Source organism: Coturnix japonica, chromosome 10 (assembly GCF_001577835.2).
Source record: "Coturnix japonica isolate 7356 chromosome 10, Coturnix japonica 2.1, whole genome shotgun sequence".
Lineage (NCBI taxonomy): Eukaryota > Metazoa > Chordata > Aves > Galliformes > Phasianidae > Coturnix > Coturnix japonica.
Genome location: NC_029525.1, coordinates 4767011 through 4794390, shown reverse-complemented (window position 1 = coordinate 4794390; position 27380 = coordinate 4767011). Strand labels below are relative to the sequence as shown.

The 27380-nt window shown below is 38.1% G+C and overlaps 1 protein-coding gene and 1 long non-coding RNA gene across 7 annotated transcripts in view; one reads left to right on the top strand and one right to left on the bottom strand.

Moving 5' to 3' along the window:
• Positions 1-5691: 5691 nt before the first annotated feature.
• The window catches only part of TRPM1 (transient receptor potential cation channel subfamily M member 1), a 92038-nt gene continuing 70349 nt past the window's right edge, over positions 5692-27380 (bottom strand). For 3 of the 4 annotated variants that reach the window (XM_032446871.1, XM_032446874.1, XM_032446872.1), the window contains 12 exons: positions 26643-26672; positions 23843-24132; positions 23061-23289; positions 21725-21847; positions 21282-21413; positions 20107-20235; positions 18624-18875; positions 17762-17954; positions 14635-14779; positions 12279-12478; positions 10986-11118; positions 5692-9156 (listed from right to left, as the gene is read on the bottom strand). In XM_032446871.1, the coding sequence (XP_032302762.1) occupies positions 7878-9156; positions 10986-11118; positions 12279-12478; positions 14635-14779; positions 17762-17954; positions 18624-18875; positions 20107-20235; positions 21282-21413; positions 21725-21847; positions 23061-23289; positions 23843-24132; positions 26643-26672 (3135 nt within the window). In that variant the 3' untranslated portion in view covers positions 5692-7877. The remainder of the gene's footprint in view (positions 9157-10985; positions 11119-12278; positions 12479-14634; positions 14780-17761; positions 17955-18623; positions 18876-20106; positions 20236-21281; positions 21414-21724; positions 21848-23060; positions 23290-23842; positions 24133-26642; positions 26673-27380) is intronic. The other variant, XM_032446873.1, reaches the window with a different exon arrangement.
• The window catches only part of LOC107318643, a 27953-nt gene continuing 15259 nt past the window's right edge, over positions 14687-27380 (top strand). The window contains exons 1-3 of one of the 3 annotated variants that reach the window (XR_001557421.2): positions 14687-14799; positions 17104-17269; positions 20127-20226. This is a non-coding gene — a long non-coding RNA (uncharacterized LOC107318643). Of the gene's footprint in view, positions 14800-15696; positions 17270-20126; positions 20227-27380 lie in introns of those variants that run through there. The other 2 variants (XR_001557419.2, XR_001557422.2) reach the window with 2 other exon arrangements.

The following is a 27380-nucleotide window of genomic DNA, read 5'->3' as shown; positions in this document are numbered from 1 at the left end:
CATCTGTCCCTGCCCATCATAAGAGCAAACAGCCATGAAAGCAAAGGTTTGGGGGCATGGTATGCAAACATAGACCAAAGCAGAGGATTTTGATGCTTGGAGGCTGTAAAACCTCCCCGCATGAGGCCTGTAGAAGGAGGCGTTTATTGTAACCTGGGTTTATCTCAGATGATTAGCATTAAAATCTAACTCTAGCATGAATAAACTGCTGCTACCAAGCTCATCTTACTGCCACCTTCCACACAAAGTATATCACATTGCAGCTATGGAAAGTTAAGCACATCTTGGTGCTGCCCTGGCTTGCTGCCACAGGCACCTTTTGCTCATCACATTAAACATGTGAATAGCTGAGGAAAGCAGGTGCAGAACCTCAACCATGAATTCCCTTCAATTAGGTGCACCTGCTGGTGCTGCCCTGCAGCCAGTGCACTGGAATGAAGGAGCTGGGGACCTGAGGGCTGACTACAAGCTAGGCATAGCTCCCAGCAGGGCTCATGTGATGGGGCACGAGCAGGAGGCCAAGACTTGCCAAAATAATCATCACTATAGTATGTGGGCGCTGTTGTCTCACTTTATTAAAAATGGTTTTGGTCCATATACTGTTATTTCTTTCTTAACAGCCCACATTGAAGACATCAGTAAAGGCCTGCCGCTGCGTAATAGTATTTTAACATCACCACAACAGAAAGACAGTAAAGAATTAGAAAACTCCAAGAGAACAGAGACATTTTTAGGCACAAGATGACATATGCCGCACCCAGCATCCACCACAAGATCCAGGCCTTCCCTTAATGCAGTTAACGGAAAACACATCACACGGTGTTATGTGCTCAATATAAGAACAGGCTTCAGGGCACCATCCAGATGCCACGACTAAAATGCGAGGCCCCACTAATGGGAAGACATTTGCTTGAACAGTGAGAAGGGAAATGAACCACAGACACCTGCCTAGGTTGAAAAAAAAGAAACGAGTGCATACACGTAAAGCTGTGCAGCAGCCCGGGGCAGAACACCAGCAAGGACCTCCATAACCACATACCACGCTTCCACTTTCAGGTAGAGAATATTAGCACAAACCTATCCAGTACTTTTTCAGAACAAGTGCAGCTCCTTGCCCAATAATCCCACCTGCACAGTGGTAGTGGGCAATCCCCTTCATTTTATCCTCTACTTTTACACATGTATAGTTGGAATAATGTAAGTATATAGTTGCAATTACAGACTAAATAGCCAAAGAACATCTAAGAAAAAGACTCACCAGTGCTGAGGCTTTCAGTTGAGACGGATGCTCTCAAGCGTTGAGGCTCACCACAAAAACTCTACAAAGGAGCAATCTCCAAAAAGAGATGCTGCTTTAGTGGTGGTCAGCCCTTAAACGGGATCCAGGAGAGGTGGAGTCAAGCTCCAACCCCTTCAGGAGCACAGCTGAATTACCTTCACCTGTGCTTCCACAGCTGACTCGTCACTTGCCTCAGATGGTTAATCAGAGGTTCAGGCTGTAATCAACAGTTTCCCTTACAACATGTAAGGTTTATATTTTATGCTGAAAAATCACAGTCCAAGTGGCACTGTTCAGTCTGAGTGGTATAGGGCTCAGCTCCGTTCCATTTTAGATGCACTGTGCTACAGAAAGTGGTTCAATGATGAGTGCCTGACAGTACTGAGAGTGCAAGCCACAGCTCCCCTCCTGCTGGTGACTGATCCCCTTTCACAAGCTAAATCCCCCAGATGTTTGATAAGTGAGAAAACTGCAGGGACTTGCCCTTGTCTTTAATCTTGCAAGTTTTTTTTTTTAAACATTCAGAACATTGTTGAAAGAAAATTAAAATCGGAAAAGGGTAGGAAAAAGCAAGGGGGTGAGGAGGGGAGAAACAGTCCAAATCAGCTAGGCTTAGAATTACATATACCAAATTTGCCAGTGTAATTAAAACTGTCAATTATTATTATCAAATTGGAATTACAGGAGCGTTCCTGCACCTGCACGGAGCCTTCTGAGGAGTGGCTGTAAATGCAGCCTTACTCTTGAGGGAATGAGCATTTCAAAGGACTGGACTGATGTTCAAACAGCAGTGCTGTTTTGAAAATGCACAAACTCAGTAAAGCTCTCCATAAACATAAGATCACAAGATTTATGAGGGTTATTGTTGGAAATGCTTAAAAGATGTCACTGGAAGAGTTTTATGCTACTGGGAGGATGCATGGGAACTGGTGAATCATGGCCTGAACTTCTGAATGATCACCTGCAGCAAGCACTGAGTCAGCAGCAGGAGCACAGATGAAGGCAATTCAGCTGCATGGTCGGAAGTGGTGGAACCTGGCTGCACCTCTCCTAGACCCCACTGAAGTGCTGACTGCCACTGAGAAGGATCTGTCTCTGGAGATTGGTCCTTACGGAGTTTCCTGTGTGCCTACAACACCATTGAGTACTTTCAGCAGTCCTGAAAGAAAGGTGGGAAGCTATCTATAGAACAGTCAGCAGGTGCAAAAAGGATACAACTGCCCATTTTTATTCTAACAAATTTTAAAAATGCCATTTTTGACTCAGTGCAGTTACTTTAATTGCTTAAACATTAAGTTAGCTGCTGTGAGCTAGATTCACCAAGACCCTTTTCCACTGTTCCACTGTCACGGTTACCCCAGACCAGTCTGGCCAGTTTTCCTGGCAGTATCAGACCCCACATGCTGAGTGGCAGTTTCCTGAGGCTCCATATACAGAGCAAATTGCTTATAAGAGTGAGGTATTAAATATATTTATCTGCTTACCTACAGCTGTGGTGCATAACTTGCTGCACTGACTGCACATCAGTTTAGGTTTCTTCCTGAAAGTTCTGGAAAAACCTCACAAATCAGCTCTGCGGTTAGGGAAGTGCTTTGGCTTGTGCAGTGCTGGAGGTCTATGGTTAAATGAGAACAGACTTTCAAAACGATCCTTTTTGATCTCAGCAGATTACAGAATGGCTTTCATTAGAGGTGTTCAGGAACAGGTTAGACCACCATCTGCCACTGATGCTATCGCAGCGGTGCTGAACTCACCTTAGTGTTGATGATCTGTCTCTTCCAGGCCTGTATTTCTGTGGCAACTTAAAGGTTTCACAGCATGATGAAGAATAGTTCAACTATTGATTTGAACTCCAGGACACAAAGATATACGTGTGATGTGATATCACAGCCTAGCTATGTGGTCAGAGCTACAGCAAATATGTAGCAATTCTGCAAAATCAAGGATTCATTGATGAAAGTTTATTATATATTTCATTGAAAACGTGGCAGTTTATTACTTCACTCGGACATCTCCCTGCTTGTTCACTCAGTAGTCTGCACACTCAATTTGCCATAACTTGAAGTCAGGAATGTGGAGCTTTTGCTGGAGTCTTGTGAGGACAACAGCCCTACAGGTCTGTATTAACTCCTGTGGAAAATAACCATTATGCCATAATTGAAATTTCTTAAGCAGTCTTAAGAAAGTCTCTTTTCTGGGTGTCTTTGAAGATTCAACGGAAGAATCTGTTAAATGTTATTTACACAAAGCAGCAACTTTGATACTCTTGGCCAGGATGTGCAAAACGTATAAAAACTATGCAAAGGTTTTAGTTTCTTGAGGTATCCCAGGAGGACAAAAATCACACACAAAAAAATCCCACCTACTTTAAAGTCATATCTGTAAATAGGAGGTAATATTCTCAAGTGTGGAGGTTTCATGATGGTGAACTTTGCTGCATTGTAGAAAGGTTCTTTCCTTGTTAATCACTATGTGTTACTTGCCTGGAGTTATTTGGAGCTTTTAATTGGTACAGTGTTCCATCTTGGCTTGCACTGTTTAACATAGGTAATGTGATAATGACTCTCAGATTAACAGTTTTAATTCATAGTAACGTTTGAAGTCTGTTGGTCTGATGAGGTAATAGCTTACTAAGCAAAGCAATCCAGTTAGTGCAAAGAAAGTGAAATGCTGACATCTAGAATCACAGAGGATGAAGCACTGCATTCGTTTCATACAGGTTTTAGTGCTGTAAAGACAAAGGAGGAGCAGGAAGATGTTGTTATGCAATTCCTTTTTCTTTAACACCAAATCTTTACTGCTTTGGCCGAACAAATGCAAACACTAATTTATTTAAAGCCTGTTACGAAGACTTACCTTATGTAAAGATGCAGGGCATCAACAAGTACCGTTTTACACTATCAAGTTTTGTTTCTGTGGATTAGGCTAGAAGTTGAAAGAAGTAGAAGACTGCAGTTTTAAGGGAATTACTCTAAAGTCTGCAGTTTGTCAGCATGGAATCTGAGCTACTGGTGCCTACTGGTTTTTGACTGCCCAGCCTCTCTGGATCTGACACTGGACGAAATGAGCATTCAGTAACCCAGTCAAACTGAGCCTTACATCTGTTTGCCTTTCTGCTTGATGCTGGATCTCATTTGGTTATTAAGTTGAAATACCAGCTCAGGTGACCACTGCATGCAGTAAAGCTTTTATCTGCAATGGCTGTAGGGAGAGGAAAGCACCTTCTGGTCTAAGGTAGCCTCCCAGCCCAATTATAGAGCATTTCCTCTGTCACTAACAGGCCACAGTCATTATGCTGACTTTGCAAGGCCTCAGGTTTGTCAGGAGTGCTTTATCTGAACTTGCCTCGACCTGCCTGGAGCTGTGCCTTGGCTTGTTCATCTGTGAAGGCAGCTTTTACAACATGTAGAAATTTCAGGCGTAACATGGACTTAAAAAACCCAAGCTGTTCAGTTTGTTAACAAACATAAGAATGCTCCTAAGAAAGCAAGCAAAGAGTGAGGGAAAAGACCCCACCACCATCACACACACTCTAGGTAAAGACAAGCAACCCAGGGAATGCTGACAGCTGGCACTGTTTCACCTCTGCTCTCATTGCCAGTGACTCTCAGATCTAAAAGGTCAGTGCAGGTGTAAGCAAAACATATAAGAACAAGGGGCAGATAGTAGGAAGTATGTGCATGTGAATTTTACCTTACTGTTTTTCCCCCTGCAGCAGTATCATCTCAGCAAGCCTAGAACGTAAGAAAGGGTCCAGAGAAGCAATCAGGAGAGACCACGTCTGGGAGAATCCAATGGTTATTTGAATTCACTACTAAATAATTTGGCAAACGGACTTTTTTCATTCTCAGGTATCTAGATCCAGCCTTTCAAATGGAAAAGGGTGACTGCAATAAGATAGGGCTTGCGAAGGCCAAGTCAAAATATTCCCAGAGTGATGCAATATAAAATGAAATAATTAGAACCAGGTGGTATAATTGAGAACCTGCCTACATTCCAATTAGTTAATGTGTTTGAAATATTTGCTTTGAGATAGAAGAAGGATAAGTCAGTGTTGCAAGATACTGTACAGTGAATCCACTTAATTACCTGTATGGGAAATTGGTAATCACAGCCTGAACCTCTGATTAATCAGCTGAGGCAAGTTTCAGGTCAGCTGTGGGAGCACAGGTGAGGGTAATTCAGGAAATATCCAAGCCTGTATAGAGAATGTCATGGAAAATTACTGGCTAGTGGTAAAAAAAACTTTGCTTAGAAAACGTTCAGCCTCTGCTGCATAAGAAGTAGTACGTGAAGAGTTTTTGTATCCCTACAGTCAGTCTGGTATACTGAATTAATTTCATATGTTCTTAGTATGACTTCTTTACAAATGTTTTGCACAAGAGAAGAAAAAAAATACAATGGTAAAATGCTGTTTGAAAACTACATGCCAGTTTTTATCATTTGCATTACAAAGTTACTAAATGTCTGGTCAAACAAAGCATGATTTAATGCGGATTTTATAAACACAATGTAACAGGAGGCATGCAACACACTGTACTGCAGTCCACAATGCATTCTGCTTGTTTAGCAAAGTGCTGAATAGCTGCATCCCTTTGTGTTTGTTGATGAATTAGTTCCTGGTGAGCATGCAGGCAAACAATAAAAAGGCATTGACAAATTGGAGGATATATTAACCATGCATATAAAATAGCTGTGTAGTTGCATAGAAAGGTAACACAAAAGTAAACATGGAAGTGAAACAATTTCAAATGTCATTCTGTTTATATAAAATGTCACGTTCCCTAAACTTGAATAAAAAAAAAGAAGCCCTCATGAAAAACAAATGTCAACACTGTTCTGGTAACAGTGAAACCAGTAAACATGCTCATAAGACCAAGCTGGCAGAAATGTCTGGTAACCATGACTGAACTTTTGGAAACGTCTATGAGGTCACCGTGATCAAGCAGCATGGTAGCAATGCTTCAAAATGTAGTTATAAGTGGAGTAAGAAAATATTATACAAATAATGAAAATCTGGTGCCATCAGTACATTTTAAAGTCTCACATCAATCTCTGTATTTTGGTATGCTGTATGCAGCATTAGTACTGCAGTGCTCGTAATGAGGAGCTGATGTGGGGGGGAGAAGAAAAGAAACTCTGTCTTTTAAAAATAGTTAATGAATGAGTACTAACTGTTATTAAGTGTAAACTTGTGACTGGTACTCTGTGAACAATTAACACAGTTGAAACCTCTTTTCTTTCTTTTCTATGTGTTTCCTGCAGAGAGAGGGGCTGAATATTTAGGAAAACAAAACTCCTAAAATATAGCAGAGAAGAATGAGGCAAATGAAAAATCATACTATTAGGAAGGAAATTATCAAAACTCAGCACATGGAATGCTACCATTGAGACAAGTGCTCTGGCTAACTGTAACTAGAGGTGTGGATTTCCAGTCTTAGATGCTGAGTGATAGAATATACTTGCTCTGTAGAGAGGGCTTTTTTTAATCAAAATTTCTTTTTGATTTGGACTCAAGGAAATACATGGAATTCCTCTTCTCATCCGTAGAATGTATTTTTTGTTGAAACTGACTCACAGAAGCTCTTGTTCCTTGTGCATTGTCATAATGAAATTGCAAAACTGAAGATCAATTTGTCACAGTAGATTTACTTCAAATGCAGATTGGCTGTGATCTGATCTCACCTGATCAGAATACCTTTCCCATTTGTTTTTTTCTCTTGTAGGCAAAACAGTTTCCTTCTATCCACGGGATTCTATCGTTACCCTGCTTATATAAAACACTAATGCAGATCTTGGATTTGTGTTATTGAAATCAACCTATACTTTAAATACTGAAAATCTCTCTAAACATTTTGAAACTACGATGACTGTTTTTCAAAAGTTTAAGGCTGCCAGAATGCTTTGGGGCAGAGACAGATACGATCCTGAAAGCAGTCTATGTCAGCCAAGTTCAAGGACAGGTCAAGAATACCTGTATGCACAGTATTCCAGGTCAGGTTTTTCCAAACATAATTGTATTTTTCCACTTACAGTATTCTATTGGGTAGAAGCTGCTGTGTTCTTCCTTGCTGGAAGTACTGCCTAAGAAGCATGCATGAAACAAGTGAAATAGGACTACATAATTCTTCCATGCATTCAACAATTTTGTTTTGATTTGAAAACATAATGGCCACAAAGAAACCAGCTCTGTGAGGATAAAAACAATGGCTGGTTAAAAATTGGTGCAGTTTAAGAAGTCTTCTGATAAAGAAGAAAAAATATTTCCTAAATTATTAAATGATTGTCTTGTCCTTTCAAGAGCTTTTATAAAGACTCTATCAGTAAATGAGTTTACAAGAGAAGTGGAAATGGAACAAAGATTAACGCTGTTACCATCTGCAGACCAGCCTGCTATTATATCTGCCCTAGAGAGAAGATCTCTCTTTCACTTGACCCAGCAAGAATGTATTTGAGAACACGCACCTGATAAGTCAAAAATGAAGAGAAACAAATGTATGCAACATCATTCTGTATAAACTCATTAAAAATTCCATCTTTTTTTCAATTAGCTGCACTACTTTTTTGACTGTCAATAAATCAGGGGCTGTAAGTCATTTCAACACTCAGTTTCTGTGGACGCGTTTTCCTGTCTAGCTTTCTGTTCTTCTGTTGCACTGCCAAATGCCACTACTAAGTTAGTTACGCTACTGGCATGTCCTGGTCTGTTTAATTTGTCCTTTATAGTCTTGGCTTTCCGAGAATGGCTGTGCAAACTCTTTGATCGTACTGACCGGAACCCAGAAGTCCTTTCTGGCTTTACTGATAACAAGTTCTCTGTCTGAGTTTTGACAGTGGCAGGCATAGAGGCGTAAGAGGCACTAAGACCTGCTTCACCAACATCACTGTCATCATCTGTGTCCATGTGTAACTGTTTCTGTTCTGCTTGCTTTTCTGCTTCAGAGATAATACCTGGGTATTCTGGAGGACGTTCTTGAGAAAGTTGCTGTTCAACTTCATATTTCCACTCTGTGGCCCACTGCTCAATTGTAGAAGGGCACACCTGATCCATGATGGTACTATATTCTGTTGTCCAGTTGTTTACCCCTCCAACCAGCTTTCCACCCTGTGCAAATATAAAGCTCCTGGACTTCATCATAGTAGTTTGACAAGCACTGAATGTTTCAGGAGGAAAATAGCGCATTGCTTTAGATTTGTCCAAGGGATAAGAGATGGTTGCCTCTAGCTTGGTCCGTTCTACTTTCAGCTGAGTATTCTGAAGATCTGATCTTGGTACTGATTGTCTGTTCATAATAACATCCATCCGGTTTAAACTTTGAGGAGCTATTTCATCCTTCTTCAAAATCCCTTGGTTTTCATCCCCCAAAGCACCTGAGCCAGAATGGGGACTGGAAATATTCTGTGCAACGTCTAATGCAGATGTACTGTAATCTGCTGGGGTCACTGCATTAGCATTAGAAGTATAATGGAGACTGGTATGGTGCTCTGGAACCAGCATCTTTGGGTCTGCTCCATCTTCTTTTGTACCAACAGAATGGACTTTTTTACGTGATCCTATGGCTGGTGACATTGGAGTGGTGCCGTCATCAAATGCTAACTCATCACCACCAACATGGTATCTGTACATGCTGTAGCCATCCGAGCTGTTGACACTACTTTGCCTTAGGAGATATGCAGCATCACATTCAGATGAAGCCCGTGAACGTGTATACGTTAGCTCAGATTTGTCAACACCTGCCATCTTCTCAAGAGCATTCACCATCCGACCAGACAGCTCTTCTAACTGAGAAAGTCGAAGGTCAACTGTTTGAAGAGAAGCTTTCATAAAATGTTCTCTTTCATTCACTTCTTCTAGCCTCATTGACATATTCTCAACTCTGTTGGGTATAAAAGAGGAAGCATAAAACACACACTGGGATGGTGTAGTAACCCATTATAGGCACCAGCTACTAATTTCTTATGGCAGAAATCTGTGCTACGTATAACTCATTACTTGTTCCTGTGCTTGTGCATTTGCATTTTATCTGTGCTTTTCTCTGACTACATTAGAGGGCTATTTGAACTTTGCCTTTATCTACCTGCCAGGACAGTACAAGAGTTGCAGCACCTTGTTAGAGCCTACTATTAAATTCCTCTCTGAATGTGCCACCCACTTCACATTCAGTAATCCTCTTTCATTGTGAAGCACCAATTAATTATAGAAAAATACCTTCTAAAGGCATGTTCACTGGATGTCTTAAAATAGCATCAAGGCATGTTGTAAAACAGGTTTTGCGGCTGTATGAAGAGAACACATGCTATTGTTTACGGGATTACTCTATTTCTTGAAATACCTTCCAATTAAGGATCAGAGCAAAGGAGAGCAGAATTTATTTTCTTTTCCTTTATGTATTTATTTATTATTTTGTATCATTTAGTTCTTAATGGAATTGATGGTTGTAGAAGAATGCATATAAAAGCCAGGCATTAGGATGTGACTTAGAGAACGTGCAGTACAGAATCAACTGTGGAAATTAAATTAACATTCTTTTGCTCTCACACACAAAAGATGATGAAGCATTTGGAGCAAGAAGCCATGAGAATTATGCAAATCTGGTTTGTGGCTACAAGACCATAGTGAATCAGTGAGGCTTACCAAGCCTGCTTTATTCTCTGATACAGAACCTAGGATTTTGACAAATTGCCATGGATAGTGTAATAGAAATGAGTTGAGGACACGTAGCAAATTTCATTTACTTCTCTGTTCTCAAAATTCACATGTAACATTGCAAGATGTTTACGGCTTCACTTCAACAGAAAGATATTTATCTTTAGGGAATTAAATGGCTTATGGAACAACTTCATTAGAAATACTAAAAGGAAGTGAGATATATACATAGAGTGGTTCATAATTAAAGAATACTGTGAGGAAGATTAAGGCAAAAGTGTTTAAACTGCATAGCATTTCCATTACAAGGAGAATTATTCATCATTTCAAGGAGGTGATAAGAGACCTCATCCCTTGAGCTACTTAGAGCTACTACCAGAATAGGCAGAGCCTTTGGGAACAGTCCTGCCAAATGTTATAACAGGAAAGTGCTGCTGCCATTGTAACTATTTGATTTCACATCAATATGCAAACATCACCTAGTCCTCAGAGCAGCTTCATCATTTGCACTTGACTATTCTCTGCCTTTTAGATGAGGAAATTCATATTGAATAGCTCGATGCCTTGATCTAAGAGACTATGTGGCAGAGGTTCAAATTTGGTTGTTCTGAGTGCTGGACTGTAGTCTGAACCATAGGTGTAAGTGAAGAACTCCCAGTACTTCTGTCAATAAGCTCCACCATTTTTATTTTGCTTGAATGAACTGCTGGAATCTTAACACGCACTACTTTGCTCAAGCAGATAAGAAGCAAAACTGTGATCTTAGCTGGGTGAGAGGGAAAAAAATTCACTCTGAACAAAAATGCTTTTAACACTGAAAGTACCCAAACCAGCAGCCTTAGTGGTATCAGGAACAACAAAAAGCTTGATTCTGTGAAAGATGCATCTGCACTGACATTGACCTTAGATTCAGATTCTGAAATAGACGTGGTTTTCTTAAAGGTCTGAAGCCATTTGTACCTTAGGTTATAACAAGGGACAAAAAAGCAGTATACTGTTCTAGACAAGATTTGGGTCATTTTTTTTTCTGTTGTTTTGTTTTGTTTTTCTTATAGGTACCTTTCAGAGGTAACTCTGATGCGTTCATCATTAGACGATTGCTGCTCATCCTCTTTCTCCTGGAAGTATTCTTCTACGCACTGCTCTTCAAACTCGTACAGCTTTTTTAGCTCTTCATCATTTAGAAATAACTCTGTGAAACAGAAGAAAAAATGAGAATTTTTCTTAAAATCTGTCAGTCAGTTTAAATCTGATGTAGTGGGGCTATGTCAGACAGATGGATACTGCAAATTCTGCTCCTGCACTAACAAATGGATGATTTTTTAGATAGGGAATGAGTACTTAGCCAAAATGGCCATGGCTCTGAAAGCAGTGTGATGCATTATGGCTATAATCTTCTTCTATGACCATCCACGGTATGCTGTATTTTCTCACAGACCTCTGAACTTTTTAATAGTAGTGCTACATTTTGAACAAAACTGAGCAGATTTTACAGGATAAGACAATCTTTGCCAGCTTGATTGTTCCTTAATTCAAATATTGCTCATAAAGCATGCCAGTTATAGGCAATAGATAATCTGATATAACAGTTTCCCAGACATTCTTTGGATTAGACATTCAAAAACTTAAAACTGAGTAAAGAAAATCCAAGGGAAACATAAGCTTTTGGGAACATTTTATCTGCGATTTGGATTTTCTCTTTTTGTTTGTAGGGACTGTTATATTTACATTATTTACATTTTTTCCCCTCACATTCCCCTCCCCTCGCCCCCCACCTTTTTTAAAATCAAGAGCAAACATATGAGTACTTAAAAGGTATATTTCCTGTGAAATGTAGAAATACGGGAGTAACTGTGAGCATCTGATGATCTCATTGAAGTACATAATGAAAATAACAATAATTGCAGAGAATGTTAGCAGTAGAATGTTCACATCCTCATAGTTCTCCTGTGAAATGACAGATAGGTCTGTTGCATGGAGAAATGAAAGTGTTGGTACACAGACTGCTCACAGTCACAAGGTTGACTGTACAGATGCCATCTGAAACTGTGGCCTCTTCTTTTCAGATTCCTATCTGCCTTGTCCAGTGTATGAACTCTACGAGCACTTGTTGAAAATGGATTAAGTGGATGCTATATAATTATTTAAAAGAAAGTGTTCATTAGCAGCACGGCATCACGTATGCTTAAGGAAGAGGTCAACAGCTGTTAGCCTGATATAAAATTTGTCCCATGCTTCTGCAAATACACTGGACCATAAATGTGAAGAAAATTAATACTTGGTCATTAGAGAAATTTCTCCTTTCTGCTACCATGTGCAAAGAGCTCTATTCAGAGAAGATTCATTGCATACTTAGCCCCCTGTCACGCTCATCCTGGTCTCCTTCACGCTTCTTGCAGCGACAGCAGATTCGCTTGATGATTATGTAGAGGTGGCTGAAGATAATCATGGGTGGTGGGAGGACAGGTCTGTCATGGAATGTCATGATCAGCTGGTACCGCTGGAACTTCCAGACTTGGTTGGATATTGATTTTACTTCAAAGAAGGTATTGCTGAAAGAGAATAGGTATGTTTTCCATTAGGCCTGTAAGTTTACATAACGTTTAACAAGAAATACATTGAAAAAAGAAGAAACTAAATAACGAGGCCACACAACTTGCTTTGTTCAGCTCTTTATTGATGCAGCTGAACTCGATGAACTAACGATTAAGCTAAACTCATTATTTTACTACTCCTTTTGAAGGTAGCAATGCAGGTGCTCTGCATCCTGTCTGCACCACCCAAAGGAGTCTTCTTCATTTACTTCTACTATATAAAGCACTTTAGCTTCAGTTGAAATAAATTTGCACAATTCATGAATCAGATAATTAGTATTTTGGAGCTTGGTTGTAAAGTATTTCTATTAGTATATACTCATATTTGATATTATACAAGGTATTAAATCCATGAGAAACGTTTTGCATTCTAAACCCAGAAGATTCGCATCTTCTTCTTTTAACATGCTAATCAGCTTGACCTATATAGAACATTCCTCAAGTTTTTACAAAATGCCCTAAATTTAAACTTTGTTCATTCAGACTTTTAATTCAAAAATAGTGCATACTCTTTTAAAAGGAAGTTTGTGGGAGTTACAGCTTCATCATTTCTACAGCAAAATGAGTTTTATTATCAAGAAGTTCTACTAGCAATTCAGTGAACTGCTTTCAATCCAGAGATAACAGTATTCAGCGTTACAGAATACAAACTAAGAAAATTTGCAAGTTCTGTGTCTTAGATGATGTTTTTCAAGCTGTCTTAAAATATGCTAGGACACTTCACTTCTGTGATGATGATGATATCAACACCTCCTCTTTTTATCTTTTGTGTCTATTTCTTTTCCATCTTTAGAATATTCACAAAACCAGACAAAACGCTTCTTCAGAAATGGAGAATTCTTGAGTGCACAAAGCACTCTGTTTCTTTTGGCTAAGAATATGAGATTACTTACACTGATAAATGACAATCTGATTTCATTCTGTGTCTCCTGCACAGCAAGAATTCCTCAGCTACATCTCACCCCCTTGCAGCCATGCTAGGATAGCAGGAGTTAACAGTATGACCTACTTCTCAAACTGCTGATTCCTTCTTCTCTTCAGCCAATAATAGTTACCATTGTAAGATGCTTCCCCTTCCCCCTAGCAGTATAACTGGCATTTGGTACTTTAAAATTCATGACCTTTTAAGCTAAATACATCAAATGAAAGACAGGCTTTGTGAGCTGTAGCTTTCTGGGCACAAAATGAACTATTTCTTTGGTTGTGATGCCCATCACCTATGCCAGCAAGCCCTGCAACACTGCATATTTATGGCAATTGAAAAGGAATCACCTGCTTTTCTCAGTAGGTGTTTTGGGAAAATGTTACTAGCAAGGAGATGTATTAGTTTTACCTATTTTTATTTTCCAATTCCTAAGTCATTATAGGAAACACATGAAGCATAACTATTGCATATAACTGTTGGCAGAAATTACAAGCAGTAGAAATGCATTTAGTTTTACTCCAGAGAATTCTAAGCATGGATTTATGGAATAATATTATGAATTTGCACAGTTGCACATTGGTTGCACTGGCCACGAATGCAGCCATAGATTTTGGTAAAATGCACCCATCTTGTCTCTTGGCTCAAGGTAATATACACTCCTTTCCTGGGAGACACAGGAACTCTGCAAGGCTTTCATTTCTTTTTTTTTTTTCTAAAATAAAAGCAAAGTAAGAAGAAAAATAGGAAAGGAAGCCAGATGATGCGTAGATGGTGCAGTGGAAATGTCTCTTATTTTTGATGTTCAGATTTTCATTCTGCAGATCTATGGTAGAATCATGTTTGTCAGTGGCTGTAAGAGTTCTATCACTTACATGGGTTTTAGTGGATTCAATTTTCATCTTTACAGAACAATCTTGAAACTTGAACAATCTTGAAATCAAGAAAATACTTGAAATCAGTATCTATTAGACCCTAACTGTAGATAGTCATTCTCTCGTCTAAATCACTGCAAATCTGTACCAAATTTTCTTCCACTCTTTCCCCAGTGTATAAACCATTCCAAATATTTACTAGTCATGTTCACAGAGAAATTTTGAGTGCGAATGCAAACCCTTGCAAAATCAGCTGATGGACTCTCATTGAACCTTTATCTTGACAATAAGAAATGAATGCACGATCATTTACATACTTGAAGACTGCAATCAGCAGGTTTACCAGCAGAATATTTGCTACCAAGAGGTAACAAGCCATAATAGCAGGAGTGAGCCAGGCCCCTGGTATGCATGGAGGGAGACGTTTACCATCCTCATCGTAAAGATTGTCCCCACAAGGAGCTGAAGAAAGGACAGAAAAGGTATTTAAATTTCCTGACACTTGAGAACAGACTCACTTAATGATGACACTCGGGTAAAATCTACCAAACCAAATAAATTTTCTCAGTTTATTTTCAGTGGCAAGTATGTATAATTTCTAGTCCAAATTCTGCTTCTAACTACAGCATGCAAAATAATTTCACACAATAGTGACTGGTTACATGGCTTGAGGTTTAATGCATAATGTAGCTTTCTCCTCAAATTCATATAGCTGCTTCTTTTTTTTTCCACCATAACAGTATAGGACAAGATCTTAATGTGCACGTGTATACTTTCATAACAGCATTTTAAAAACACCTCTGACTAAACTTGTCTTGACTTTCCAAATACATAACTGGATTTATTTAGTGATCCAAGATTGTTGAGCATGTATAATACCTTCATCAGAGCTCTGAGTGTTTAAGTGGGCCCTAACTACCCTAAACAGCTTCTCCTGAGATCTACACCTACAAGCCCTATGTATGCCCAAGCTACACCAGGTGTGCAGGCATCAGATTTCTCTCATGGATGGTGGACCTATACTTGTGTCCTGGACAAACCCTTCTTTTGTTTCAGCCTTGTCTTCTCTTGCTGCAACCTGAACTCCCTAGGTAGACCCTGGATTATTACTTGCCTTGTCTTGTTAGCAATTAGCAGCAATCATCTCTGAGAGACTGGGTCGCTCTGGGGAGGGCATTACTCACCCTAGGTCCCTGCTCTCTCTAATCCTTAGTGCCAACCCTGCTCTTGTTGCTTCCTGGCAGATCAGAGCTGCAAATCTGCCCCAAACACCAAACACAGCTACACAGACAGAAATTGTTCATGATTTAAAAAAACAAAAAAAAATAGAAGTCAGTAAACCTCTTTTTTTTTTTTTCATTGAAAAAAGTTATGAAGTTGTATGCAGTTATTAACTTGTTCTTGAGTAGAAAACCTCAATTTCTGATCTTTTTATGCCAAATTTCTGTATTTTTCACAATCATAATTTTATCTTAAGGAAAATACAAAAGGGAAGTCAAATGGATCATAGTATTACTCATGTGGGCCAATGAAAGTAATGCTAAAAAAGCCACCAATACAATATCTAGATAATTGAAGGGAATTATTTGTAACATGACAGTCATGTATGATAATTTAAAACAAATCATAGCAATCACATAAGCTTGACTAAAACTTCTGATGCGCAACATATATTACAAGTTTTCCCCTTCTTTTCAGATAGAACTATTTTGGTAGGAAAACAACTCACATGTGAATATCAGATGAACCACATAATTCAAATGTCTAGTGAATATCTAGCATCTAGTGAAGAAAAACGATTAATGAACATATTTAGCTAAATGCGATAATCAGCTCCCTGGATAGACTTACGATTGATTTCCATGGCATAGACTGAATTGCATTCCAATGGAACAAAATGAAAAAGGAAGCAAGGAGAGAAAGAAAACAATAGAATAATATAGGGGGAAAAAACAGCAAAAAGAAAACAACAAAGAAGATGATTGAAAATACAGTTTTGCTGCCAAGAAAGTATAAACAACTCAAGTATCAAGACAGTAGAGACATATAGTTAGAAAGAACATCTTTGTTAAAACTGCATGGTATTCTGCAATTTCCTTTTCATTTTGTGTTCCCCGAATGTTACACATGGCAGCAAATTCATGACATCAAAATAAACCACAAAATGCTGATGGCAGATGATCGTTTAAATATAGAAAATATTTCAGGCAACTAAACAAAATTGATAGTCACCACAAACACAAAACAGCTCAAAGTTACCACATGAAATCATTGTTTCAGCTATTAAGGAAACATTTCTCACTTATTATTATTATTAAGGACCATCTTAGCTTTCAGTCCACTAGCTGTTTCTGCTGAATAGCTAAGTTTCCATTAATAGTCATGATCCTGATGTCATTACAGTACAATATCACTAAAGCTCATTTCGATAGCAGTATAGATATTTGCTCCCCAGCCCCTAAATGGGGATTGTAAAAGAATCACAGTACTGAAAGACACTCAGCTCAGCTTCTCTAATGCTTAAGAATACGTTGAATAACACTAACTTGTTGATCATGGACTTCTTGTATTGTTTCAGATAAGGTGCAAAGTGCTTAATGCACTAAAGAAGGCCAGCTGCATGTCTGACTGTACAAATTTCAAATGCTAACACAAAACTACCAGTAACATGACAGTGACAGTATTCATCCGCAGTTTTTGTACATAAAATGCTTCTTCCAAAGCTGAAGTTAATCAAGCTGATTTTTATTTATGTATTTTTAACTTTTAATTTTTCTCTTCCTCAGATGTAGAAAATGAGAACGTGCTTGATTTGTGAAAGTGAAGCATTTCTGGAAAAGCAGATACGTGTATCCATGCTAACATAAATGCAGAGTCTCATTGCTTGTGCTACCAGCTGGAGATGAGAAGCATGTTGCCTGTTTATTGTGTCTATTTTGGCTCCTGTGTGAGGTATTTATTTTTTAATTCTTTAGTTGGAACTGTTTCTTAGTAAAATATTATTTCAAGAGAAAGTTTAAGAATGATCTCTGCTTATCTCTGCAAGTAAACAGAACATTTAATATTGTTACCCTCTCAGACTGTCAAATATTCTAGACTATATCACACTCAGTGTTAACTGAACTGGGATTTTTTGGTTAGAGGCAGGAAATGGCCCGGAGTTCGAATCCCCCCTGTGGCGCAAGTGGTAGAAGTGCCGCTCTGCTACACAGAGGCTCAAATCCCGGGGGCTGGACTCGATGATCTCTAAGGTCCCTTCCAACCCGCACGAAACTATGAAACTATGAAACTATGAAATGCAGGTGGGGAACAAAAAAGTCATTAGAAACTGGAGTCTGCCATAAGAAAACCCACAAATGGACAAATACACTCTAATTCCAAATTAAAAGCAAACATTAATTTGGATCTGATCATCTGCCTCATAAACAGGAAACAGACTCTTACTATGAATTCTACTCTTACGGTCTATCTGGTCTGCGAACACCTCTCCATAGATCATCCAGTAGGGCATATAGAAGATGTTGCGAGCTAGTCTCCAAGAAGGCTCCTCATCTGGGTGCAGGATTGCTTGGCGTGCGACTCCAAAACTCATCAGAACCACTAGCATGATGACCACAAAGTAGAGCATGTCAATCATCTGCACAAAGAGACCATACAAATGTTTTCATCATTAACAGTTAGTACAGTGACATTTGTGTATCTGTTTGCCAAAGTGCAGCAAAGTGAACAAGTATCACACATTTTCCTGGACAATTTTCCTGATGTCGTTCTTCAAATTTAACTACTGCTCATGAATTAAACATACATAAAAAGGGAGGAATAAGTCATTTAAATAAATAATGGATTTATAGTTTTATAAAAGACTAAACATGGTAAATACAAAAATATAAACTTGTTATCCCTAATCTGTATCTATATCAAGTGCACTTTGCTCTTCTTTCAGCAGTTTTTCTGTGGTGATAAGGAGATGGTAATCATTGCTGTATCAGTTCCAGTCCACAACTGGTGGTTCTGTTGATATTATCTTACCACTATGATTATAAGAGGGAGAAAGTCAGCAAAGTGAAAAAGCTTACAAATTAGTTTAAAAAATAAATGAATTCAAAAAAGTATCTCTTTCTTGAATATCTTCTTTGTATTTTGAAAGAGTTTTTCATCTCATGCATGCACAAGGTTCATATGGCAATTCTTTAACAGCCTTTACTCAGAGCCTTAGACAGATAGGAAAAACTCCTTCAAAACTATTATTTAAAACAATAATCAACCTTTGTTTCTCATGAAGTTCTGAAATATATAATTTACTAACCATCTTTCCAATCATCATGACGTAAGGTCCCAGGTACTTGTTCACACCAAAGATATCTAGTACTCTAATGTACCAGAAAATTATATCCACGCAGTAAATTACTCTTCCATAACCCATGTAAGGCTGGTTCTGTAGGCGAAGAATTGCTCCTATCATAAATACTGAAATAGCCACCAGGTCAGTAATATTCCAGTATTCCTGGAGCCAAACTTTTACTTTCTGACTCAGCTTTCCAGGCTCTGACATGAGAATCTGAAATAAAAATTAACAGAGACATAATTAAGAAAAACGTGAAATTACATTTCTGAAGTCATGAAAAAGATCTGTCTTGTCACATTCAGCAGGGACTACCCCTATTTGCAGCATAATTTGCCTTAAGCAGCAGAGAGTCTGAGCTTAAGCTGGAGAGAGTCCTGCAGAAAGCTACAAAGATGATGAGGAGTCGGGAGGAACTCCCTTATGAAGAAAGGCTGAGATATCTGGAACTGTTTATGCTGGAGAAAAGAAGACTGAGAGAGGATCTTATCAATTCTTATAAATATCTAAAGGGCAGGAGTCAAGTGCATGGGGCCAGGCTCTTTTTGGTAGTGCCCAGTAACAGAACAAGGGGCAATGGGCACAAACTGGAATACAGGAACTTCAACTGAACATGAGAAAAAAATCTTTAATTTGAGGGTTACAGAGCACTGGAACAATCTGCCCAGAGAGGTTGTGAAGTCCCCTCAGGAGATATTCAAAACTCACCTGGACTATTTCCTGTGAAACCTTCTGTAAGGATCCTGCTTTAGCAGGGGGCTTGGAATAGATAATCTGACCTCTGTTGGAGGTCCCTTCCAACAGCTGTGATTCTATGATCTGTATTTTTAGTGGCTAGTTGCAACGTTTCCTTTCCATCTTTGTTTCTGTTTTGGCTAAGATATGCCTTTTTTTGTTGTCGTCATAGGATTTAAGCAATAACATTTAAACAAGGATATCTAGTTTGATAACTTTGATCTCCAAATACGGTTAGTAATTCAGGAATTATCAATCAGAGTATAGGCCAAGTGCAAACCGCACAATAGCATGTGAATACAGTGGAAGTTTTTATGCTGTCTCCCTCATCTGAAAGCATCTGCAGATCAGTCAGACCTATTGGCTGACTGCCATTCTCCTCAAGTAAGTAAACAGCTAGCATCCACTCAGATTTGCTTCACAAGTTGTGGCCGTGCCTTTCCTGGATAGTGATTAGTGACCACAGGGCACTTTTGCTTGACCTTTTCACCAAGTAAAAGAAGGTTTCAAGTTATAGGAATGGGTCATAAATGAAAATCTCTGCATAATAGGCATTTTAAGACTTTGTGATTATGAGAATCATAGAATCATAGTATAGTGACCTTCTTTTATCCATGGCTTTTTAACTTGCTGCAAAAATCTATGCTATTACTACCTCTAAGAAAGAACTTCTTTTCAAGAGCTATGTGATGTAAGTATGACCAGACTTTACCTCTCTTACTTTCTCCAAAGCCAGTGTCACAATGTAGGATATGACAATCCATTCCTGGACAGATGGCCACCGTTCCATCCGCACCAAGATGATATAGTTAAATAGCATCAAGTAACCCAGGTATGATATCTATAAAAAATAAACCCTTTATAGACTTTTGTGACATTCATACAAACACATAGGCTATGCATGACAGCTTCAGGTGCTGAAGACCTACTTGTGAAAGGAAAAAGCTTTTCTTCTCTGAAGAAAGTGCACTTATTGCAATGTTCTTGCTGCTACAGCTGCCATGCAAACTGGTAGAGGTCACAGGCCTTCAGCAGCTGGGTATGATTCACTGCTTATTTGTTGAAATAAGCAGTACAACGCCAAAACATTCTAAATTAGACCCCTTTTCCCTAGGGCATTTTTAATATACTACAGTGTAATTTCTTTACTCCATGAAATCATATTTAATACTTTTATTTGAAATTCAGTAGGGATTTATATTTTGAATTATTATCACTGACTTCAGAAAGATAGATAATTATTCAGTGTGCTAAAACAAAAAGCCTAGATAATATAACAACAGACAAGGTACCACAAGTTCTAATTTAGCATAAAATGAAAACAGTATCCCTCTCGTAGGGCACACACAAAATTCAGCAGTAGCAAGAAATTTATTTTTTAATGAAATGGAAAAACTTCTTGATATGCTAAAAAGAAAATGAGGTGATTGTAGTTCAAATTGGTTTTAATTACTTAAATAGGAGAAAAGAATTTATTAAGCCTTAGGGATCTGTGCTTCCATCAAGATTGCGTTTGACAGAATGAATGGCAAGCACTGATACTGCATCATTGTTTGCTGGGTTCTGAAGTATATTTAAAAGCAGAACTAGATCCAGAAGCCTTTAGAAAGCAAGAGGATCTAGACTAGCTTATATTGAGTGACTGAACCATGCAGCTTTCTTTGAAGCGTGAAAGAGCTTTAGTAAGTGACAGCATAAGCTACAGTTATTTGTTCTATTTCACTCTGCATTTTTCTCTAAATAAAGAGAGTGCTTTACTCATCAGATTCCACAAAAATCACTATTATTTTTGCTTTATGTGGCTGCTATTTTTACACTGCTATTAAAGCCTTAACTTTCATAGGCATGAGAAAAGTGATCACTATCAGTTTAATCACCATGACTTACTGTGTAGAACCAAAATTTGACAATAGGAGCATTATAGAATTCATAGATCTTTGTTCCAATTGGAAGGCTGTTTTGTTTTTTATTTCCATTCTCTTCATCCCCTTTCCGGGAACCTGTATCCACGTTTGCATCCTAGAAGACCACAGTTGTCAATTTACACCAACATACAACATCAAAAACAGTAGCTTTTCCCATTTATAATCCCAACCATTAACTACAAAATGCTTCCTCTGAGCAACACACCTCCTGTTAACTTTTTAAAAATCCAAGAACTATTCACTATAGTAAATCTATGCAAATATACAGATAATTTGCATGCCCTGGGAGTCCAACTCTTCACTGAACCAGTTGAGATTTCATCCAATGTGACTCACAGCACAGAAAAGTTAGAAAACTTAGCACTCTTGAACTGTTACAACTTCCTGATAAACTCCAGTACTGACCGCATTTTCTTCCTCCTTTTCTTTGCCTTCTTCATTGTCTCGTGACGTCTGGTAAGAATAATCATCATAACTGCGAAATTCTAGGAAAAGGATGGTTGGAGGAAAAAGAATCCCCATTATAACCTGTACAACAAGAAAAAAATTCAAGTTAGACTGCAGTATTTACTTAAACTATCAGGTTTCATAAAAAAAAGCAAATCTGATAATCATTTTTTTTTCTTTTGTATCGCATTCAAGATACTCTGCTATCTCCAAACCTACAAAAATAATGTGTAGCAGTTAAGAAGCGTAACCAACAATCTGTCAATTGAAAGACATTCTATTATCACGAATACATTGCATGTAAGCAATTGTGCTGCAGAATTAGAGTTGACCAGAGAAATTCCATGGAATGATACAGTAGCAGTTGACAGAGCGTTTCAGGTTTCTTACTGGACTTTACAGTTATTTTAATCAACTGCTGTAATTAGTTTTGATAGTTAAAAAACTTGTGAAAGTATAAGGAGCTGTGCAGATAGCACCCAGAGAGCTCTACTATATGAGAATGCAGAGATATAAAAACACAGGCATAAGTACAGAAAAGGAGTTAAAGAAGAGAGGACTGCAGGTTACAAAACAGCAGATGATAGTACCATCATGACAGACCTTTATAAGGACAACAGCAGCGACATCATGTAACAAAGAAGAGTATATTCACCTACAAGCTCTCACACACAAACACCACTCTGTTTCCATATCAATGGCTCACTCATATTTTTATTTTGTGACAGCATTCTCATACTGCTCTTTTCTAAATTTTTTCTGCAGATCCACTGATCCGGAAATATAAAAATCAGTACAAGGTACAAATGAATCAAATCACAGAAGAATAAAAAATCACACAATTTCACACATCTCATTCTTATCAAAACTGAATCTTAATTCTGTGTCTTCTGTAACAATACTAAGCAACACTAAGAAGAATCTGTCCAAGTGTAGATTCTTTTCTCACTAACCCCACTGGGTGTACCTACAAGGCAGATATTTATGATTGTACTCAACTAATTTTTAATCTGAGCTTCGTGTTTTTATTGAACAAATTTCATCATTCACTGAAAGCTACACCTTTGCTTTCAGATTCCAATCATATTAAGCCTTTCATAGGCCTTTGACAAGTCATTTTCCTTTATCCTAGTATGATGTTCCTTAGATCTCCCGAGTTTGGAAAAAACCAAAACAGATGTGTTCTTAAACCATCTTTAATTAATAAGCCAGTTTTTATATGCATACACCTTACATAATATAGTGTTATGTGCGACAAAGTGTATCTTTGACAGCAAATGCAGAGCAGAAATACCTTAAGGCCTGGGTTTTTCCGCATACGTAGTCGCCCCATCCACATATCTGTTAAGAGCATCTGACTGCACGTGTGAGCGATGAAATCCCTGTGTTTAGCTGCCACAGCCAGCTTCAGGCAGGTAGAATTACTCCAGTTTTTCAGTTCATAGGTCAGTAGTTTCATGGCAATCTGCTCATCATGTTTGTAGGACTGATCCAACAGTTCAACAGCCAGCTGTCCAAAATCTCTGTAACATGCAAGATAAGTCTAGTGAAGTTTGATTTAGGAATCTGTGTTTGCTTACACTTGGGATTTTCACTTCGTTCATATGGGGTTATGTTTTTTCTATACACAAGGACAAGAACAATAGAATCTCAGGCTTGATTTGGGATAGTTTACAAAAGTTCCAAACAAATTTTCAGTGTCTAGAGAGAATTAGCTTACACCAAATGACATCTTAAGATCAGTTTAACTAGATCATTGGATGACCCTTAATTCATATGAGTACACCCTCAAAATAACATTGTCAAGTAAAACTAGCAATTTTTATAGAGAGAAAAGGTGAAGAAAATATGTACAGCCAGAAAAAAAAAAACAACAAAACCTGCAAGTCTTCTTGCTAGCATTACCTTTAGAGTCTGAGCCAAAAACCTGGTTTGTCTACTGTTGATAAACAGGCTCCAGACTGCATTCTTTGAACCTACAGTCTGGAAATCAACTGTACTAAAAATCAAGCTTCTCAGCAGGTCAGACTATTTCCTGTATCAGGTAGACATATACTATGCTCTATAACTACTAACTTTGAGTTGTTGTCCAGATCCTGAGAGATGTCATCCACCAGTTCACTTTCAGAAGACTCATGTGCCATAGATTTGTACAGCTTACAAGCAACAAGTGCTTTGGCCATAGTTTCCTCCCCTCGTTGCCAAAGGAAGAGTGCCATCTTTTGCCTTTTCATCAGCACAGCCCATAACATCAGTTCATGAAATGGATACTGAAAGCGGCTCACTTCTGGGTCATCCACATCAATATCAATCTCTTCCTCCTTTTTTTTCTTCTTCTTCTTTCCTTTCGTAGGAGGTTCATCATCCTGGGAAGAAAACAGGAAGAATTCTTAATACCAATCTTTATTATCTAAATTGATGACACCATGAACTAAGTGCATATTGAGAGGTTATGATATTAATTGTTACACTTTTTTTTGTTGCTTGCTGTAATGAATGCCAGTAGTAATAAAAATATGATGAACATGTGACAAAGCATGCATTGGGCTAGCACAATTAACACAGGTTAATGTTTTACTCAGAGAACCACTCTTCACACACTTAACTAGAAGTCACTTATCCTGGATATGTACAGGAGAACCCTATTGTTCTGAAGCCATCAGTTTGTGCTGCATTGCAAGTGGATCTCAACTGCACATGTAATTGCATCAGTTGGGTGATAAAAAATTAGTATTTAATGAATTCTCTTCTGCAGTGTAAATGGAGCTTTACCAAGCCTGAATTCACTATAAAGGTTCTACTCTAAGCTTTTATTTGATATATCTGTATCCATTCTTGAAGAACAGTTCTGCATATCTTACAGGTTTCAAAGCAGTATTCAGACTGACATACAGGTAGAGAGAGTGGTTAACATGCAAAGGGAAAAATGCAGGCAGATAGCATTCTTAAGAACAACAAGATACTTAAGGGAGTGTTCACCTTTGAATAAGCAATCTCCTCTTATGTATGCTGTGCAAACAGAAGGTAAAGTATCCTGTTTCTTAAAGGAATAGAGAGGATAGGCCATTACTACAGGAACCAACATGGGAGTAACTGAAGGGAAGTACTGACAATGAGGCAGGATCCTGAAGGGAGAAAAACCATGATTGGGTAAATTAGGGTTCAAATAATGTAGGAAGAACATTGCATATATAGGTGTAGAGAGAGAGCTTATCACCACTGTAGGCCTTGATTCCAATCTCAGAAGAGGACTGGAACTAAATCCCATCCTACAGAACTAGACGATCTTAAAGATCCTTTCTAACTCAAGCCATTCTACAATTCTATGATTCTATGAATCAGTTTTTGTTCAAATAAGAAATCTCAGCCTAATAATCTCAGCGCTATTTGATTACAACAATCCAACTTAAACCCAAATTCAGGCTTCAGCCTTTCTCCTCAGGTTTTGAAAGCTCAACACTTAAGTAAGCATTTCTGTTTTAGCAGTTCTAAGAACTGCATGTGTTGACCTCGATTTCTTACAAAAAATTTAGGGGTTCCTAAACTGCATGCAAGTGAATAAAGTGTAAACATCTTTGAAGAACAGAACATAAAATCTCAAATGAAAGGCCAAAAATTGGGTGCTCCCCATGCCAGGAAAAATCAAGTCAAAAGAAAACCTTGCGTGGGAAGGACAAAGTACTGATGAGTCTAAACTTCCTGTTTTAAAGCTTTTATCTCTGGAAGTGAGAGCCAAAAAATTGGAGATGCATGAAATTATTGACCTCTTAAACAACAGAAAAAATAATTTTTCATTTCAACTTTTCTTCTTCTTTGAAGAAGGGAGTGAGCTACACCCATGTCACATGGAGAGAACACTTCAATTTGTGCCACGTACAATATTTCCCACTGGAAGTAACAGGAAAAATCAAAACAGGCTTTTAGGGAAGCACTCAGTAACCTACTTGTGATCAACACTGATCAAAAATGGCTGCATTTCTGAGGTGCTGAGCTTTTGGCTTTCATCCTTCAGAAAACAGGAAGTTGATCACAGAGTTTAAATACAGCTTGGACTTTGTAGAGAAGAAAGCTGCTTATCTGCTTGGGGAAATAGAGGCTTTTGTTTGCAGGTAGAGTATATAGCAAAGGTAACACAAGCAGTACGTATATATATTGTATTCAAATACTATGAAAGCATTAATAAAAGTATACTTCATGGAGAACTGTCCCTGGGCTCTTTACGTAAATACCCTCCCGCTGTATATTAATACATTTTTCAGAAAAAAAAATGCCTCTCCCTCAGACTTGATCCCGACCAATTCTAAATTTCTGCAGGCACGCAGGTAATTGAGGCAGGGTTTGGGTTCAGTTCCATCTCATATTTACAAAGCACAGAGCCCCCACTGCTAGCAAAGACCTTTTTCAAGTGGAAAACAGCCATTAACATGCCACAACACAACACACAACTTTTTTTTTTTTTTTTTTTTCACTCCACTTAAATGTTGCCTCTATGATAAAGCCTCATTTTTGTATTAATTATTACTTCATGGTTCAAGGGGATTTGCCCACACAGTACTGCTGGGCTATACTCTTTCTTCAATATCACCAATGTTCACGTCTGAATTATTTAATCTACAGTACATTCCAGCAAGTAATGTGTTATTACATAATAGAGCTGAAAACTGCCTACGGATTACTAAGCAAAGCTTTAAGCAGCTCTCAGGACCATACCAATAAAGAAAAGTCAGAAACACGTCATAGGCTGCTCACAAAACAGATCCTCTCTAGTTGCAATTTACGTTAAGCCACAGCAACAGAGAAGAAGCAAAGAGCAAGAGCACAACTGTAACAAAAAATGCACTGATAAAAGCAGTATTTTACTATAAATCCAACTTACCTCCATCCCTAGTAGTTTAAGTGCTTTTGGCTAAATATTAAAATAGAAAAGAAAATTAATTAGATAGAAGGCAAAATTCAAAGACTAAAAAATGCAAAGGAAAAACATTCTCAAATAACTGTATCAATAATGGTATAACTAATTAATCTTGTCCTTAACTGTATTTGATGGAAGGTAATGAGGTTTTTTTTGTGTTTTTTTTTTTTTCATCCTACACTCAGCTGAAATACAACAGATCTTCAAATCTTTTCCATCAAAATATTTCCTCTGTTCTATTATGAAGCCTCTGATTCACATATTCTGTAAAAGGCTTAATTGTATGTTCGATTAGGTAGTATTCTATATATATGCATACATACAGTATCTTGGCTACTTTGGGGTTTCAGTGGCCTTCTAGTCATCTGAAGCACTTGCTTTTTGTAAGCAAACTTCAGTTGATCTTCAAAAACTCCAAATTCAAACAAAAATATTAAATAAGTTAATGAAGACAGTTATTCTAATTGCTTAGAATAAAATGTTTAACAAGGGTCCATACTTGATATTCTCATAATTGGCCCACGGCTCTGAAATGCTTTATTGAGATTGCAGTGGTTTTTGTAAAATAAGGCTTATACTCAGAGCAGATCCTTACAGGAACTTATTTAATTATTTGGAAAACAGACCTGATGCGACCAATACAGTTTACAGTTCAAGTTATAACGTCAAGGTACAGCTTAAAGAAGGAAGCAGTAAATAATC